The following is a 17,462-nucleotide window of genomic DNA, read 5'->3' as shown; positions in this document are numbered from 1 at the left end:
CTTAATTCTCCTCCTGAATCAACTGCACTATTTTGTGAAAGTTAAACGTAAAAAACTAAATATTTTGTGTTATTCACATAGAGAGGGAAAGAAATCCTGGATCACTGGAGGATGATTCACAGCTCAGAGTTTACTTTTTCACTCTGCAGCCCTAAAACAAGCGTCCAGAGCCAAGTGGAACAAAGGAAGGAAGTCGTCCTCAATGCACTAATCACACAGAACCTGTAGAGCCTTTGAATGAACAAATTAATTCATGGCATGCGAAGCTCAGGGACGTATAAATGTGTGGTTAATATTCTCTGAGTATTGGATGTGCTCACCGGCTGTCGGGTTTCTCCCTCATATTGTTTCTTCCTGCTGCTTTAATTCAGGATTATAAAGCACCGAGCTGGATTTTTTATTTAGAAATTTAAACATTTGCTCAAATTAACTTTTTTTACATTGACAAAGCAGGTTTTTTTTATGTAAAACGCACGATCCAGCTCCTCTGACGCGTCTGCAGCCGTCTCATCTCCTCACAGTAAAAGTTGTTCGCTCATCGTATCAACCGAGACGTCACAGCAACAACTGCCTGCAACAAGGACTTAAATCATACGGTGCATTAACACGCTCCTCAGAGAGTTCCATTTCCTGAGCGGTGAAGTTGTTGTTCGGACTTTGTTTTGTTGGAATGTGGAAAAAACATGGACGCTAATAAACAAAATGTGTTGAGAGCCTTCAAACGACAAATTGACACAACTTTCCAATAGTTGTATAGCAACTAGGAAAAAGGAAAAGTTGTAAGAGGAATATTAAAAAAATAACGTCAGAATCGTACGGTGGCCCTGAGGTCCAAATGACGACAAATCATAAAAACACAACAACATTAACTTCTAACAGGAAAGGGCAGAACCTGCCGTCTATTTTTAATCCCTTCTGGTTTCCTTGTTGTTTTTCCGCCACCGAACACATCTGGCATATTACCTCTCTGTTGAAAAGACAAGTGTGTGTTTGTTCAATCAGGGACTGTACTACAGCAGGTACCGTCCTTTTTCATCAGAAGTTTAACGACGTGTACAGTGATTTTCATTTGTTGTTTTGTTTTCCCATTTGAAATTGTGATTTGCACTTCAGGGCCACCGTAGTTTTGGCTCAAAGGTATGTTTTTTAAAAGCTTTTATTCAGAGCTGATGGCAAAATGATGCTAATTGGTTTAAAAGTGATGATGTCATAAAATTGTGAACCAAAATTTTACTTTCGCAACTAGAGGAGGTGTTCACGTTTCAACTTTCCCAGAAGTACAAGAGGTCGTGTGTGGAGCAGGTTAAAATTAGCACACCTCAGTTTGATCTCACTACAGTTTCTATTTCCACCACAGGAGGAATAACTTTTGTTTTCTTAGGTCAAATCTCTACACATTAAAAAACCAAAATCAGTCATTTCTTTGCGGCAGCTCGGAGGAAACTTCATCGGCGCTGATCCTCAGAAGAAGACGAGCGAGGTGTACGGGTCTGGAGTTTATTACAGTTGTCAGACGAACTAAGTGGTGTGAGCTGAGTGTAGGTTCTGCTCAGTCGTACATTATTCAGTGGTCGTCTCACCACTTAGACAAACTTGTACAAAGATGGGATTCGGCACTTTCACTTTAAAGACGGACACATCGGCCATTTCCCTCCCTTCGCTGCTGATTACCGACACACTCTCCCTCAAGATGACCTGGAATAACCTCAGTGATCCCATAACTCTTCATCTCCCTCACTTCACATGAGCTTTATGTTTGGTGCTGATGTTTTACGATGGAGTTATTGTTTATCTCAAAGCTCTGCTGTGTGTACGTACGGCCTCACACAGCTGCTCTCCTGTTTACTACGTCTTTATGTCTTCCTGCTTCCTGCTGCGGAGAGGTGAAGGAGTCACATGTGCCCAGATTAACCCTGACACCACCTCTCTGTTATCACCGTTGAAATTAGCATTGAGGATAAATAAGCATTGGTTTGTGTGTTTGTGAGCAGGATTATGCGAGAAAACTACTGGAAAACTTGGACATTGGTCATAAAATAATCCATTCGGTTTTGGCGAGGATCTGGACAAAGGAGCCGATCCAGGAATGTTTAATCACTTTTTTTAACATTGCCATTTTCTCCGATTTCCCATAATTCTTCTAAATCCATCATCCTATTCTTATGAATGTGTTCCTTATGCACCAGGTACTATAATTTTGGTTGTATCATAATACAATGATTTTATTGCATGCACCTCTTATAATCTTTTTACCTCTTTTATTCTGATCTTTCTGATCTCTTTTAGTTTGCTTAAAATTTTTTTGAAACTGTGCTCCCTGTACAGCACATTGAATCTACCTCTGTGTATCGTACTGTGCTTTATAACACTGGTTATTCTTAAAACGAACACATAAACAGAGTGTATCTGATGAAAAGCGTTTGTTTGACTGCACCAACGTGTCACAAGCAACATATCTGCTCATAGACGAGCTAGATAATTTAAGAGGTGGGAGGCCGAGGCAGTGCACGCTCGTGGGGCTCGCTGCAGCATCCTCCTCTATGAAGGAGATCCTGCCCTGAGGCGAGTCAGACTGTCGAGCACAGCGAAGACCAGACGTTCAGAAGTGATGAATTATCAAAGTGACAGCCTCTTTAGAGCTCTGCGGCGGAGGAGGAGGAGAATCAGTGTATCCCTTTGTTTGGTATTCAAGTCATGGATGTTGATTAGCTTAATTCTAGTGTCTCCATCAGGGAGAGGTGGATATTTTACAGCCTCCAGAAGGCGACTGATCATTTTAGTAGGACCTTCATTCGGACAGTAAATAATCTCAGTCACACATATATTACATTATTATTGTTGCAGCATCAGGGTTCTGGTCTCATGTTGGTATCAGTGTGTTATGAAGTATTCAGCGGTGTGGTCAGGGAAAAAAATACAACTTGGTCAATAACAGAAACATAATTCAGTCTTCATGAAGTGGGTCAGTGAATGTTTCATGAGGACTCAGTGGTCGCCGTGGGAACGTCACCGTTTCTGGTTCGTCAAACAAAACTGTTGCTCATCACGAGTTAAATTAAGAGTTTTGTCGACTGAACGACACAAACCGACTCACAGGTGTTTACATGCAACATCTTTTTTTACATTCAAAGTCGTACTATTTTCTCGTGTCTCCGTTTCACCAACTTAATGTAAGTGTGGTTACATGTTAATGCAGAATTTAATGATTCAATAATACACATTAACTTTTGATCAATTAAATATATGAAGGAGATCCAGGACTCTTGCTTGGAATCAAGTAGAGTAATAGTGGAGTTCTCTGTTATGCATGTAAAACGTTGATTGTAGAAATGATGCATATTCTGTCATAAACATCATGTTTAAAATCAAATTATGTTCTGATTGTTTAGTCATTAACACAAAGTTTGTATTAAACCCAAACAGATCTTCTTTTGCATCCTGACTTAAACCATATCTAAAAACTGACACTGCAGCTGTACACTGACCCCTAGAGGCTGAAAACACGACATGCATAATTATAGGAAATGGCCAAATAAAACTCAAGGTAACAAAAAGAACTAACATTTTATTTACAAATCATTTTCAATGTCTTTTATCAAATGCTTTGAGCACAGCTAACTTTCAGAACATAAAGAAAAATTACAGCCTTTTTTCTTCTATTTACAACTTAAATTTCATTTTCAATACAAAATGTGAGTAAGTTTAATTACAAAGTAAATTCCCACAGCTCCAGTCTGGTTTTAACGTCCTAAGGCATCTGGTCATTTGAAAGGAACATGTGACTTCATTCCGAGCTGTCGGCTAATATCCTGGTGAAGTAGAGAACTGCGGGCTGAGCGGTGACGTTGTTTAGGCTGTAGGCGTGTCCTGTGTGAACACAACAGAAAAAACATTTACATTTACAATAAAACATTATTAGTTTTCTATATTAAACATGCAAGTCTGTAAAATTACTCTTTAATGGTCAAAGTTTTTTCCATTTCCCAAGTTTCCCAACATTCATTAAATTAAGCACTAATGTATGTGATGATATTATTTTCTTACCACTCTGCACCATGAAGGCTTGTCCTGGGTGGAAGTGTGACTTCCTGCCGTCGATGATTACAGCAACAGAGCTTGTTAATATGTTAAAAACCTTTAAAAACACAAAATCAAAATGACATGAACATCAAAGTACTTTAAAATCGTTTATGTGTATTCAAACTCAGGGAGAGGGAGCCTAAGGGAACCTGATTTTATGTGAGAGAAGGATTGAACTGACCGTGGTGGCGCTGTGATCCACCCACAGAGGCTTCTTCATGTAGGAGCCCAGCAGAAGCTTCCCATTACAGATGGAGCTGCAGTTCAAATCCACCTGGAAGCCACACACCTTGCCTTGATAGAAGTACCAGTCGAAATAATCCGGAGAGATCTCACAGTCATCTGTGATCATATTAAACAGTTAAGACCATTTACAGAGATGTCGATCCAATAATTACATATGTTTTAAAGCTTTTCTTTACAATGACTTAAAGATATTATTTAAAATGTTTGATATGATAGATACAAGTCAAAAAATATTCAAACACTTAAAAACAAGATACAACTATGAGTTACATGAAAATTTGTTGTATCATCATCGGTATTGATGCAATGGGACATCAGTGTCCTTGTCCCACTTCAATAAATTTCTCTTACAAGTTTTATTTGACTTTTTAATTAACAGAAAGGTGGGTTGATTCTTGCTCACTCCCAGTGGCTAAATCCAATCTTTTGCTTCTTGGACACCTCTAAAAATGTGTCCCTACCGAATATAGAAGGCGTATAATACAACACACTTTAAATATAATACCAATAGAGTTTAAACTTGTTCTGGGAGTAAAACTAAATCTGCTTGGCTTCATAAAACTGTGCAAATGGAACTTTGCCTAGTTTGTCCAAGACAAACAGTTGCCTGGACCTCGTTTCTGGAAAACACGATCCCCCCTCCACTGTCACAGCCTGATCCTTCAAACACCAGCCAATTACTTTTCTGCTTAATTCATGTGTCCACAAAGTCAGTGCAAACACATGTATGAATTAATTCAAACAGAGGGGGTTTTGTATTTTCTTACCGTCTTCAGTGGAAGGCCAGAGAGTCTTAAACATCTCCGTCAGGTGGGCCTTGTCCTCCGGCTGCAGGACCAGTGGTTTGAGAGGAGGAGCGCACAGATCCGACACAGAGAGCACACCCTGGACGCTGGATGGCTGCAGACCTAGAACAAAGTCAACGGAAAACAAGTTATGGATTGAGGCATCTACCCAATCAATGATCAGATTTGTGCCATTCCTATTCCAAGTCAATAAGGTTATGAGGAAGACGAGGTGATGCGAGTGACATGTGCAATTATCAACACTGCTGCAGTTATAAATCATCAGAAAAGGTCAAGGTGCTTGATGGGAATATTACACACCTACATGTCAACTGTCAGATTAGTTAATTTCATTTAAATTATTCAATATTGACTTCACACTGACATTTCCCTCTGCAGTGACTGGGATGAACATTATATTCACTCGGTGTTCTCTGCTTCCCATTGGTCACCCTGCTGATGAAGTCTAGTTTTTGTGGCTGCAATAAAAAGTCTTATTTATACAAGTTTGCAGCCTTGTACCGTGCAGCCCAGACAAACGTGTACCAGACTGTAAGAAGGCAACACTAAACAAAACCCTCGAATGTGGAACCTCTCATTATGAACATTATTAATCTCTCATTATGAAGCTTTATAATAACAGTGAATTTCTTTTCAAATTATGCCACTTGTTATTTCCTCGGCACTACTTTCCGTGGTATTTTTGGTGGGGGTTGTACAGTATGTGATGTTTGTACGCTTTAATAATTGTTGTTCCTTTTTGGATTAACAAGAAACTTGCAAAAAGAAAAGAAAATGTATTTGAATCTAGAAAGTATGAGTGAAATATACAGTTTAAATTAATAATAAATTGAATATTTTGAAACATACTCAAGTTCTCATACTCTTGAACCTCAATCATAGAGGACGGTCCACTTCTCCGGCCTTTTAACCTGCATCAAAAGTCAAAACAATGAAAACACATTATATTCAAAGACATTGACGAAAAGACATAAATGTTATATTTAAACTTTTACTTACGTGTTCTCTGGCTGACAGCTGCTGTCCTGTGGGGTATCATGTGTGGGGGGGCTGTTCTGTGGGCTCCTGAATTCACCGGCATCCACGCTGTTTGTGTCTTTATCAGTCGGAGTGAACGTAACATGGTGAATGACTGAAACCTCTGCAGGTTCACATCTGTTATTGTGAACTGCGTGTTTGCTGCTGACCACAGTCGGGGTCTCTGACACCGACGTGAAAATGTCTTTAAACGTGGCCAGAGTGCGTCTGGTGTTTTTCGGAGCGAACATTGGCCTCGGTTCCAGCAGAGGCACTTCAGCTGTCCCTGGTGTTTTGGATGCAACCACCATCTTGCCTTTTATGGGAGTTCCAAGTCCAGGAGATCGGCTCGGTTCTTGTTTGGAAAGTTGTTTACTCTCTTTATGAGATTTGGACTCCTTTGGTGTAAACTGCTGACGATATGTGGAGACGCTCGCCACCTCCTCAGACACCCTATCCGTCGTCCACCAGTCACCGGGAGGCTTCCTCCTCCGTTGCTCCGGTTCCTGTATGGAAAGTTGTTTACTCTCTTTATGAGATTTGGACTCCTTTGGTGTAAACTGCTGACGATATGTTGAGACGCTCGCCACCTCCTCAGAAACCCTATCCGTCGTCCACCAGTCACCGGGAGGCTTCCTCCTCCGTTTCTCTGGAACTTCTGCCCTGAGATGCTCCTGAGGTCTTCTGGGAGAGACAGACGCTGATGTGTCAGACATTTTCTCAGAGACATCATGGTAGACTTTCTGAAATACCGTCGGCCCTGTAAAACACAAAGAAAATCTTAATTAATTGAAAGGGTTACACGGGTATCAGATAAACCTAAAAATGAACTGAAAGCACATTTCAGTTGAAATTTTAAAGGCTTTAGGGTAAGGACTTTTTTTTTTTTTTTTTACATCAGATCGGACAAACCCCAGACGTTACCCAGAGGTGATGTGTAACTAAAAGCATTCAATCAAATATTGTGCTTAACTACAATTGTAATTTACCAGTACTTTTATATTTGATGCTAATTAACGCTACAGAGTTTGGTGAAATATTGGTAGACAGACAGAAGGAGCAGTGGTGATTGGGGTCATGTTTTAGATGTGCATGTCGTTATTAGTTCCAAAGACTAAGAGAAATCAAAAAATGAAAACAATCAATGGAGCAGAAGATTGTTTTTTCTTCTCTCTTCTTCAGTTAAACGTTTTCCAACCTCTCAGATTTACTCGATGACCTTTTAATGACCTAACCTTACCTGAGTTATGATTGACGTCTCTCTCTTGAAAGATGGGGCTAGATTGCTCAAGGACCTCCTCTGGCTGGTGCTGCTGCGCTTCAATCTGCTCCATGTCCATCGGTAACACTTCATCTGCCGCTCTCATTGTGTTTGGTGCGTCTCCTCCTGCAAGTCTGTTTTTGTTTTGTCTGGTTTTCTTCCCTTTGCCTTTAGTTGTGCTCTGACTGGTCGACGTTACAGGCCGTTTCTGATTTGCTTTCTTTAAAACTTTGACCTTCTTAGTCTTTACAGGTGAAGCTTCTGCTGAGCTGGGCTCTTTGTTGTGCTGTTTGGACCTCTTGTGTGTGAGCTGGTTTTCTGGGAACTTGGTTTCTTCTGTGCTCTCACTAGAGCTCATCCACCCCTGTCCAATTGGTTTCCTTTTCTTTCTCCCAAGATTCTGACTTTCTTCAGACGAACTCGATTTAGTCACAGCGGCCAGTTTGTTGTCCGTTTGTGCGTCAGACGTCATGAATTGTTTGTCTGTGGAACAAAAAAATATCGAATACAAGTTTAAAAGTTAAAAAAAATGACACTGCTTTTGGGAGAAGATGGAACCATCACTATCACTACATACAGACTAATAGATCTGCTCAGGTCAACGTATAAATCCCTTTGTAACAGTCTAAGACTGACTATTCATCAAAGGAATCTCTGACCACGTACACTGTGACATTAAAGAAAACCGACCACAAGGAATACTTTGCTTAATGAATCCTTTGAGGAGTTATTGTATATAGGAGTTAAAAAGTAAGTCACAAATTACTCCTTCAGCTTAACCCTTTGATACACAACATGGGTGAAATGTGACCCGGCTCAGTTTGTATTTTCTGTATCTTTGCAGTGAATGAATTTCATCATTCAGTATTTCAGGTATTTCACAATTAACTTGTCTTTGATCATCACCAATCCTTATTTAATTTTTTCTTTTGCTACTTTCTGAATACAAATATTTTTGTATCACCGCCCCTCTACTGCACAACAGGTGTCAAAAATGAGCTGTATTTCTTTCCTGTGTACTTTCATGCAGGTTATAATGGTCATAAAGAGACTGCATGAAGAACAGGATGAGGAAAATACTGTCACTGTCGGTGCTCGGGCCCTAATTCAGTTTATATATCAATAATTATTCATTTATGAGCCAAATGTTTAAAGTTTCTGGTTCAAGCATCTCACTTGTGAATATATTCTGTGATAGTTAAAAAAAGATTCCTCCAGAACACGTACATTTTCACCACTTTCTAACTTGCTTTCTTTCGGGCCCTAATAATCCTTACTATTTCAATAGGGCCTCACGTCTGACTGTTAGTGCTCGGGACCTAAATATGTATACTTTTTTAATTCAAGCTCTACAGATTTGGTTGTTTTTGTTTTATTTAAAGTTATTATGATAAAGTTTGTGTAAACTGTTAAATATCCAGCCTGAATTATTTTTCTTTGTCAGAAGGGTTTTTAAATGACATCTAAGAAATCATAGCCAGCTTTATTTCAAACATTAGTATATTTTACTTCAACAGGGAGGTAGGAGGTAATTACCTGACAGAGAACCCAAGTCTTCAACATCTCCTGGTTTCGCTTTGTTGTGATCTTCACTTTGCTCCTTCACTGCCTCGTCACTCGCTGTCTCCTTTATGTCTTCAGGACTCTGCGTCACTTTCCTGGTCCGCTTTAATGATTTACCCGTGTTCGTCTTGGCCACTTCTTTCACATCTTTTGAAGACTTCGCGCTTTTCTTCTTTTCCGTTTTCTGAGAGAGTTTTTCTTTATCCGTTTTCCTGCTGGCTGTGTCTTTAGGTTCCTCTTCTGCCTTGTCGCTCTCTTTCGATGGAATCTTCTTTAGCTGTTGTTGCCGTTTCTTTTTATTTGGCTTCTCTCGTTCCTTCAAGTCACCCGAGGGAGGATCTTCAGGAGTGGTCAATACATCCTTATCATTTCCAGGCCCAGTTACTTTATTCTTCTTCTCTGGCCTTTTTTTCCTCTCTTTTGAGGGATCAAGGGGATGAATTCCCAGTTCAGCCTTTTCTGATTCCACCACTTTTTGCCCAGTCTCCTGCGGACCGTCCTTTGTTGCCTTGTCTGTTGAGCTGTCTTTGTCCGAGCTGTCAGTTCTGCTGTGCTTCTGTCTCTTACTTGTGGCAGTTTTACTTGGGATGGTGAACCACAGAGGTGCATCATCCTCCAAAATCAGGAAATCGTCCTCTGGCTCGGGAGGAGGAGGAGGAGCTTTAACTGGTGTCAGCGACTTCCTGCCACTAGAAGAATATTGGATTATAGATAAATTATTATAAGCTTTTATATTTGGATGCAAAGGTTATTTGTGTGCTCTCCTCTAAACTCACCATGCAGGTTTGGACTGTCCAGCATGTCTGAGCTTCTGTAGAAACGCTGACAAGTTGTTTCCCACGCGGGTGAACGTCTCACCCAGAGACTGACTGTAAACACTTGTTGACTGTTTGTCAGGAGCTGTGAGTTCAGGCTCCTGTGTCACTGCTCCCACGGGTTTGTCTGTGCTTTCTTGTCTGATAAAAAAAAGGAAATCAGAATCGGCGTTAGTTAATCGAGTTAAGTTTTGTACCTAAATTAAAAATACCACAATAAAATAATTAATGTGTGATTTACATTTATTTAATCCACTCTGTTGAAAAAACACCTGCGATATGGATCCAGAAGTAGCCAGCCAACAGGTGGATATTGTATCATATATGATATATCTAATATTGTTCGGTCACTGGACTAGAGTAAAACTGCAAAATAATAACAAAATGTCACCACTTCTTACCTGTGTGTTTTTCTTTTGCACTTGAGAACGGCTGTCTGTGGTTTCTCGTGTGTTTTTTCTGTGACTGGCTGACTGTCTTTGCTGCAGAGTAAAAAAGTTTAAAAAAATGAATAATGTCTGTTGGTACATTAGATACTGATGAAGCGCTTGCAGTAAACTAATCATTCTGTAGAAAACTAAAAAGTCCTTACCATGACCCGTCCACCTTGTTTTTGTGAGTGGACACCGTGGGTCTTTTAAAAGCAAGCTTCATTGGAGGCGTATCCAAACCAGAGTCACCACTTGTGAGGACGAGAGGATTATTGAAGAGGAAAAATGAGATAGAGATAATTGAGTGAAATGTACAGAATCAAATCCCACACTTTATACCAATAACACTGTCATTATTTATTTCTTACATTATTTCGGGTACGTGCCCATTGACCTGGGGTTCTTGGAGGGTTGGTGGCTGCACCTGTGCCTCCTCCTTTTCTTCCTCTCCACAGTCAAAGAGGATTGGAGACACAGATTGTTTTCCATCATTCTTCTCCTCTTCTACATTCACTACACTCACAATTTCTTCAATAGGGCTGGATGTCTTCACTGGCTCATGCAGTTTAAATAAGTCTGAAACTGCAACACAGAAAATAAACACACTCACAGTTAAAAAAATATTCAAAACATTTAATATGAAGTAAATTCAGCATTTAAGTATTTCATTGATTTCTTTGAATAGCTTACCTATGTCAAGTTGAGGACTGGGTGTCCTAATGGCAGGATGGGCAGCTCCTTCAGGACCCTAAGTAATTAAAAACATACATTTCAAATCTCAACATATTTAAAGGGATCTAATCATGTCTAATTTAAAATAAATGTACAAGCCCAGCAAGTCAGTGGCCAAAAACAGTTATGAATCAATTATCAAGTCGGATATATTCAGAGAGACCAGCAGAGGCCAATACCTCACACACAGGACTAGGTTTTGACCATTTATTTTACCTTTTCGCATGGTGGGAGTTTTTCAGATTGGTGTCCCTCCTGTGGAGCCGGTGAAGCCGCTCTGTCACTGTGTGGTGTCCTGGTATCAGAAGTCTGGAGCAGAGGAGAAGTGGACAACAGGCCATCGTCACGTGAGGGTGAATCTGAAAAGAATTGTGAAGCACAAGTTAGATAGATAGAAAGATAGATAGATAGATAGATAGATAGATAGATAGATAGATAGATAGATAGATAGATAGATAGATAGATAGATAGATAGATAGATAGATAGATAGATAGATAGATAGATAACTTTATTCGTCATAGCAGCCGGTATATTTGAATACAATAAAATACAATACAATAGAATAAAATAAAAAATATTGAGGTAGAAAGAATAAAAACAGAAACACAAGATAAATAGGTAGATAAGGTGCAGTAGCAAGATGATGGTAATAGTACTGATGATATGATGGTAACGTTATTGTTAGACAGTATATAAAAATAGTACAGTATATATATAGTATATAATATAACATAATATATATTTATATATGATAGTAATTATACCAATATAATAGCAGTATATAGTAATAATGGCAGCAACAGTACATATAATAATAATAGTAAATATAATAATAATAATAACATGTACACATGTATAAATATGTGTATATAGACTTATATATACAAAGAATATACATAGATGTAATAAAAAATGTAATAAAATGCAGAACTGACTGAGAAATAAGCCAGTGAATCACATACACAACTCACCTAAGTCATCAAACATCTTATCAACATCTCCAAGTGTCATGTTCCCCGTCCATTTTTTAGACTCACTGAAAACACAAATGTCAAGGTTAAGATAAAAGGCTCAAAACATTATAAAGTCAGATGCTGAACTCAGACAGCCCATAAATCAATACTGTGCGTATTTTAAACACAAAACACATTTAACTTTTCGAACCTACCTGTCTTTGTTTGTAAGGTAGCAGAGCTTCCTCTTTGGTCGCCTCTGTGAACAGACAGCAGGTACAAAGAGAGTTAGCTTTGCATTTTAACTGGGAAGAATGTGGGGAAATTAAACAAGCTATGAATACTATTATTATTATATAACTTATTAAATACAGTATACAAAAATGACTGTACTCTATCGTCTAAAGCGGCAACGTTTGTGTTTTTTCACCAGTGTTTAATCGTCTAAATTGTACAAATTGTTGTTTTCTTTACCCTAGAATGGGCCCTTAACATTTAAATACTTCATATTTACATCAGGAGTGGTTCCTCTCTAAGGAGGCCGCCATGTTGTTTTTACAGTAGCCCAAACTGAACAAATTAAAGATCTTTTGAGTTTCTATGACACCTGAAGGTTTCCACAGGTCTCATGTTTGGAAGGGGAGGGACAGGTGAAGGGTATTCAGCTACAACATGCAACTTCACCACTAGGTGGCACTTAAATCTACATCCTGAACCTTTAATATCATACTATTACACAGCCCCATTGTTTTGTGTTATATTATATTTACAACTTCCCTCTGCATCTTTAGCACCACAACAAAACTACAGCTGTTACAGATTGAAATCTGATATATTATGTGGATGGAACTTCAATAGTACACAATACAACACAACAACATCACAGACCACACGGACTCAAACAGTTGAATCAACATCTCTTCAAACGGTTGAAACGAGACCTGGGGATCTCCATGAAGGGAAACATGTCGGCTACTTTGTGGTTGTGCTGTTGGTTGTTTAGCTCTTCCACCAGCTCAGAAGACTACATGAGTGTAGTTCGTTCCCTGTGGGTTCAGCCCCCCCCCCCCCTGTCTCAGCCCTGGCTATCACTCCGTGTTCTCCTCCCTTCTCCACCAGGACCACCCGAGCACAAAGAGCCGTCCTTCACTCACCAGGGTGGGGTACTTGGTCTCCATCGACGTAGCGAAGCCGAGTCTTCTTCTCAACAGTAACGTGTCATGAGTGTTTCCCTTCCACAGCCGGAGCCCAGCTAGCAGCTAGCTAGTCAACAACAACATGTATTGTTTAGCACTTCCTGTTGTTTCGATTGGAATCGCGTTAGCAGACACGTACACACTCATTCAAACAGCAGACGAATTGTTTCCCTCACTGGAGAATTCACGTTAGCGTCAAACACAACAATGGCGCTGTTTACAATTTGGATATGGCCCGCGCATTCTGATGAGGGACATTCCCTCCCCGAGTGAGATCTGTCAGGCAGACCGGCAGCGGGGGTTTGGGCAATTTCGCTATCCGTGCTAATTTTCTTCTTTAGGTTTAATCTATAACCAAATATAATATAAATTTGAGTCTAGTTAGAGTCTATAATAATATAAACCATCGAAACGATTGACATTTATCTTGTGGGCAAAACCGTGCATGCCTGCAAGACTAAGTTCTGGGCAATTACACCGCTTCTTTTTCTTCTACACTATATTTTCCAACCGAAAGGAAGATTTGCGTTGCTGCCCCCTACAGGTGAATAATTGTCACGACAACCTAAATAAATGACAAACATCATCCTGATATAATTAAAATACTGAAGTTACACAACAAGGGACAAAATCACTGAAAATGTATAATCTCGAAAATGTATGATTTTTATTTCGTTTTCCCCAGCAAGTCCTCAACCATCAATTCCTTTACATTGTTTCAAACTTCAACTTTTAACTTTTTCACCAAACAAAATAAAACGGCAAATTCTAAGAATATGTGATAACGTACATGATGTTTATACTTTTACAGTCTATTATGTAGTGTAATATAATCTCCTTATCACAGTTTTATGGGTGGTGTGAGCAATCAGTGTGTTAGAAAAGAGCCATAAAAGGTCCAGGGAGCAGTCAGCCAAAGTTGAAAATAATATTGCAGATTAGAACAATGCAATTGAGGGCGTATTGCATTTTATAACTTACTATATGTTATGAAACATTGAAGAAAAAAACAACAACATCAGAATTAGCAAAATAAAACAATTGGTGCTCACAATTATTAACAATGTAATGTGAAACAACTGCACATATATTTTCAATGATATGTGACATGAAATATCAATGTTTTTTATAGTAAGACTGTAAAAAATGAAACGCTTTAGCGAAATATCTTCTTCTGCTTCTGGGCGATATCCATCGGCTCCATGGATTCTGCACTGGCGTCTTCGTAGAGCGGCTGTTTGATGTGTTTCCAAACCACCAAAGAAATCCTGACGACAAACAACGCAGAGGCGACGGCCAGCAGCACAACTGAAAGAGCAAAATACAGTCATACAACGTTTTAAACTGATATTGGTGGCTAGTAACATTTTTGCTACATACAGTAGCTCCAAATACATTTTTGTTCACGGTTTCACGTTACAAAATTTGACGTAAATGTTAGTTTTATATCAAATGTGTTTTCAGTGTATTTTCTTCAGCAAATATTTAAAGGGTAGTACTCAATATTAAAAAATTTTCCCTTTATATCATGTTTATTTACCAAAATAGTATTTGATGTGATACATAGGTTATTATTTCTGTTTTTTCACATAATATATATATGTATATTCTCTACGGTGTCTTACCAATAAAGATGCCATTGACTCCGGGGGACACTTCGTCAAAGTTTTTGTCAAAGTTTCCATACAGAGCCCAGATCACAACAGGGTAGTTGATGAGGATGTACCGCACATGTTTGTCAAGGACCAAGTTTTCCAAAACAAACCTATGAAAAAAACAATGTCAGTGCTTTAACTTCAGAATATCACTGATGTACACTTGAGGTTTTCCAGGTGAAGAAAACTTACCATACGAGCAACACAACAGATAAAACAGAGTATGAGATGGTGGCAGCGTCTGTTGGAGACATCTTCACTTCATACGTCAGGACAATGGTCAAGTTGATCAGAGTTGCGATGGTTGTCCATGTTGTGTATATCGCCACACCGTTTTGAATCTGCGAATAGAGTATTAATAAGTATTTTTATCTCAATATATAGAGATGATTGCTGAGAAAACACTGTGCACTTAAATTAACGGTGGCCCTGAAGGACAAATCTCTGGACAAACACACTTTAGGCATATACCATTTTAAAACCTCAGTATTTATGCTTAATAATGCAAATTCTGTTCATTTTTTATACTAACCAACACACGAATGAGCCAAAGGTCGACTTTGTGGTATTTCTTGAGCCATGGTCCGTAAACATTAAGCCCATGACAGATGAAGCAGATCATGGAGTAGTTTGTTAAGATGACCAGGATGAGAAAGACCAGTGCAGCGATCATCATTCTTGAATAAGGGACAATTAACAACAACAAGAAGAGTTAATTTTACTGTCTGGTAGATAACCCTATAAAATGTACCAAAACAAGGTTAATGCACTGAGAACAGTCAGAGAAGCCATTGAAAACCTCACCCTCTGTCCCACACAACAAGCCAGCCAATATTAAAACACAGATTGAGGCACCAGCTGATGAAGAATCCATAAGGTAGCACTGGGGGGTTGCAGTAAACGTAGCCATAACCATTCCTTCAAAACAACAAGACAGAGTTTAACATTCAATCTATGAGAACTGTGATTTATTATCAGAATAGTCAAACTCTTAAAGGTACTGACACGTGTTCAATTTCCTCCAAGTGAATAAACACAAGTGACATCATAAACAGGAACTGGTTATGTGTTATATATATCCAAATATGTCTACTATATGTCCGACACAACTTGCTACCATCACATAAGAGTTGGCATTACTTTAAAGTTTAAAAGAAATATAAAGAGTTGGTCTCAACTTTCTGCAAAGAGCGGAGACGATGTAGACGATCATGGCTGTGAGCCAGACATAGATGACGCTCCAGATGTTGAAGGTCCATCCTGAAGGTGTGATCTGGGTGTCAAACACCGCAGACACATTGGCTGTAGTGGTATAATAGGGACCTGCAGGGGAGATATAGAGAATTCATGTTCAACTAATATTTGTGGTTAATCAATGATCCCGCAGTGTCCATTACTTATGTCACAGAGAAGGTTGCAAAAGAAGAACAGGATTTCCGACTCACCGATCCCAACTACTGACAGCGCATTGAACACCAAGCTTATCCCAAAGCCGACAACAGAAACCACTATCGCAGCAAGACGTCCAGAATCATGCTTTGCCATTGTAGCACTGTCATAAATGAAAATTAAATAAAAACAGTCAAGATGTTTAGTTTGCACAAGGAGGATAGTCAACATGTTAAAGAAGACATTGTCGATGATATAAGAGACGTTCCGTTTATAGGCAAATCATTTGGTACAACTCTGACAGATTGTTTTGCTTGAGAAAAAGCTGAAAAGTACTGGAAAAAAAGTACGGAAAATATCCTGAAGACAAAGAGTTAATCCCCTCCAACTTCACTGTGATGACCCGTGTTCGAACCTGACCTCTGACCTCCCTCAGGGGCAGCACAATTGATAACGTTAAGTTATAGCTTTTTTTTATAACCTCCTCTGCCACTACACGTTTTCTGATGAGCCTCTGAAGCGTATCACCAGGAAACCTATACAAAAGTCTGAAGTAAATAATTTGTAATGTTAAAAATTCAAATACCCAATTGGATCAAGTTACAAAACGATGCTTGTATAATGTTGGACTGGATCACGTGTTCCAACAATAGGCTGCATCTGTCCAGGATAATAAAACATTGGCAGCTTTAAGACTTGATAAGACTCGATAAAGACTCAGGAGACGTACCTTTCTCTGCTCCTCACTGTGTGAACGCACTCATCAGAGTGAAACAACAGGGGCTGTGCACGGGAACTGCCTGTTTTATACATAACAAGTTGTGTAAGAGGAAGGCTTACAACCACTTGTCGCGTGTTTCCCTTATCTTGTATACATTTCTGCGTCACTGCCTTCGCTCATAAAAGACTAGCTGTCAATATATGAAACCATGTGAACTAATAGCAACATTACAATACATTTAAACTTGTATTTAGGAAGAAAGTTATATCATTGTACATGTTTTATTCTCTATACCACAGTACTTGTACCACAGTGCATTACATACTCTACTAGAGTACATTCCATACTGTTTAATCTTGTAAGTACTCAAGCCTGAGAGATATGGATTTTAGGGAGGGACAGATACATCATTATTATCATACATCTTATAATAAATATCTTTTAAAAAAAGAAAAGCAGTACACTTCAATAAAATGTATAGAACTTGAATGAAGACAAACATTTATGTAGATCAATGTACAATTGCATTGTACAAATTTACAACGGTATTTCTCTTTTTTGTTTTTAATTTAATTTAATTAAATTTTTTTTATTTA

General features: G+C 38.9%; 2 protein-coding genes across 2 annotated transcripts; both read right to left on the bottom strand.

Moving 5' to 3' along the window:
* Window positions 1-3,595: 3,595 nt before the first annotated feature.
* Window positions 3,596-13,301, bottom strand: si:ch211-161h7.4 (claspin). The gene is made up of 17 exons (XM_061093880.1): window positions 13,060-13,301; window positions 12,121-12,164; window positions 11,924-11,988; window positions 11,168-11,310; window positions 10,910-10,967; window positions 10,588-10,801; window positions 10,381-10,470; window positions 10,190-10,270; window positions 9,750-9,929; window positions 8,947-9,662; window positions 7,390-7,893; window positions 6,132-6,909; window positions 5,982-6,043; window positions 5,094-5,234; window positions 4,262-4,422; window positions 4,045-4,135; window positions 3,596-3,867 (listed from the first exon to the last, which is right to left on the bottom strand). Exons 1-17 carry the CDS (start codon window positions 13,081-13,083, stop codon window positions 3,785-3,787), a joined length of 3,435 nt encoding a protein of 1,144 aa, XP_060949863.1. The 5' UTR covers window positions 13,084-13,301; the 3' UTR covers window positions 3,596-3,784.
* A 956-nt stretch (window positions 13,302-14,257) lies between these two features.
* LOC133027246 (uncharacterized) lies at window positions 14,258-16,301 on the bottom strand. Its single transcript, XM_061094277.1, has 7 exons — window positions 16,202-16,301; window positions 15,935-16,079; window positions 15,561-15,674; window positions 15,289-15,433; window positions 14,949-15,097; window positions 14,727-14,866; window positions 14,258-14,409 (listed from the first exon to the last, which is right to left on the bottom strand). Exons 1-7 carry the CDS (start codon window positions 16,299-16,301, stop codon window positions 14,258-14,260), a joined length of 945 nt encoding a protein of 314 aa, XP_060950260.1.
* Window positions 16,302-17,462: the final 1,161 nt, after the last annotated feature.

This window comes from Limanda limanda, chromosome 20, assembly GCF_963576545.1.
Source record: "Limanda limanda chromosome 20, fLimLim1.1, whole genome shotgun sequence".
In the NCBI taxonomy this organism is placed as follows: domain Eukaryota; kingdom Metazoa; phylum Chordata; class Actinopteri; order Pleuronectiformes; family Pleuronectidae; genus Limanda; species Limanda limanda.
The sequence above is the reverse complement of the archived record's forward strand: the minus strand, read 5'-3'. Positions and strand labels throughout refer to the sequence as shown.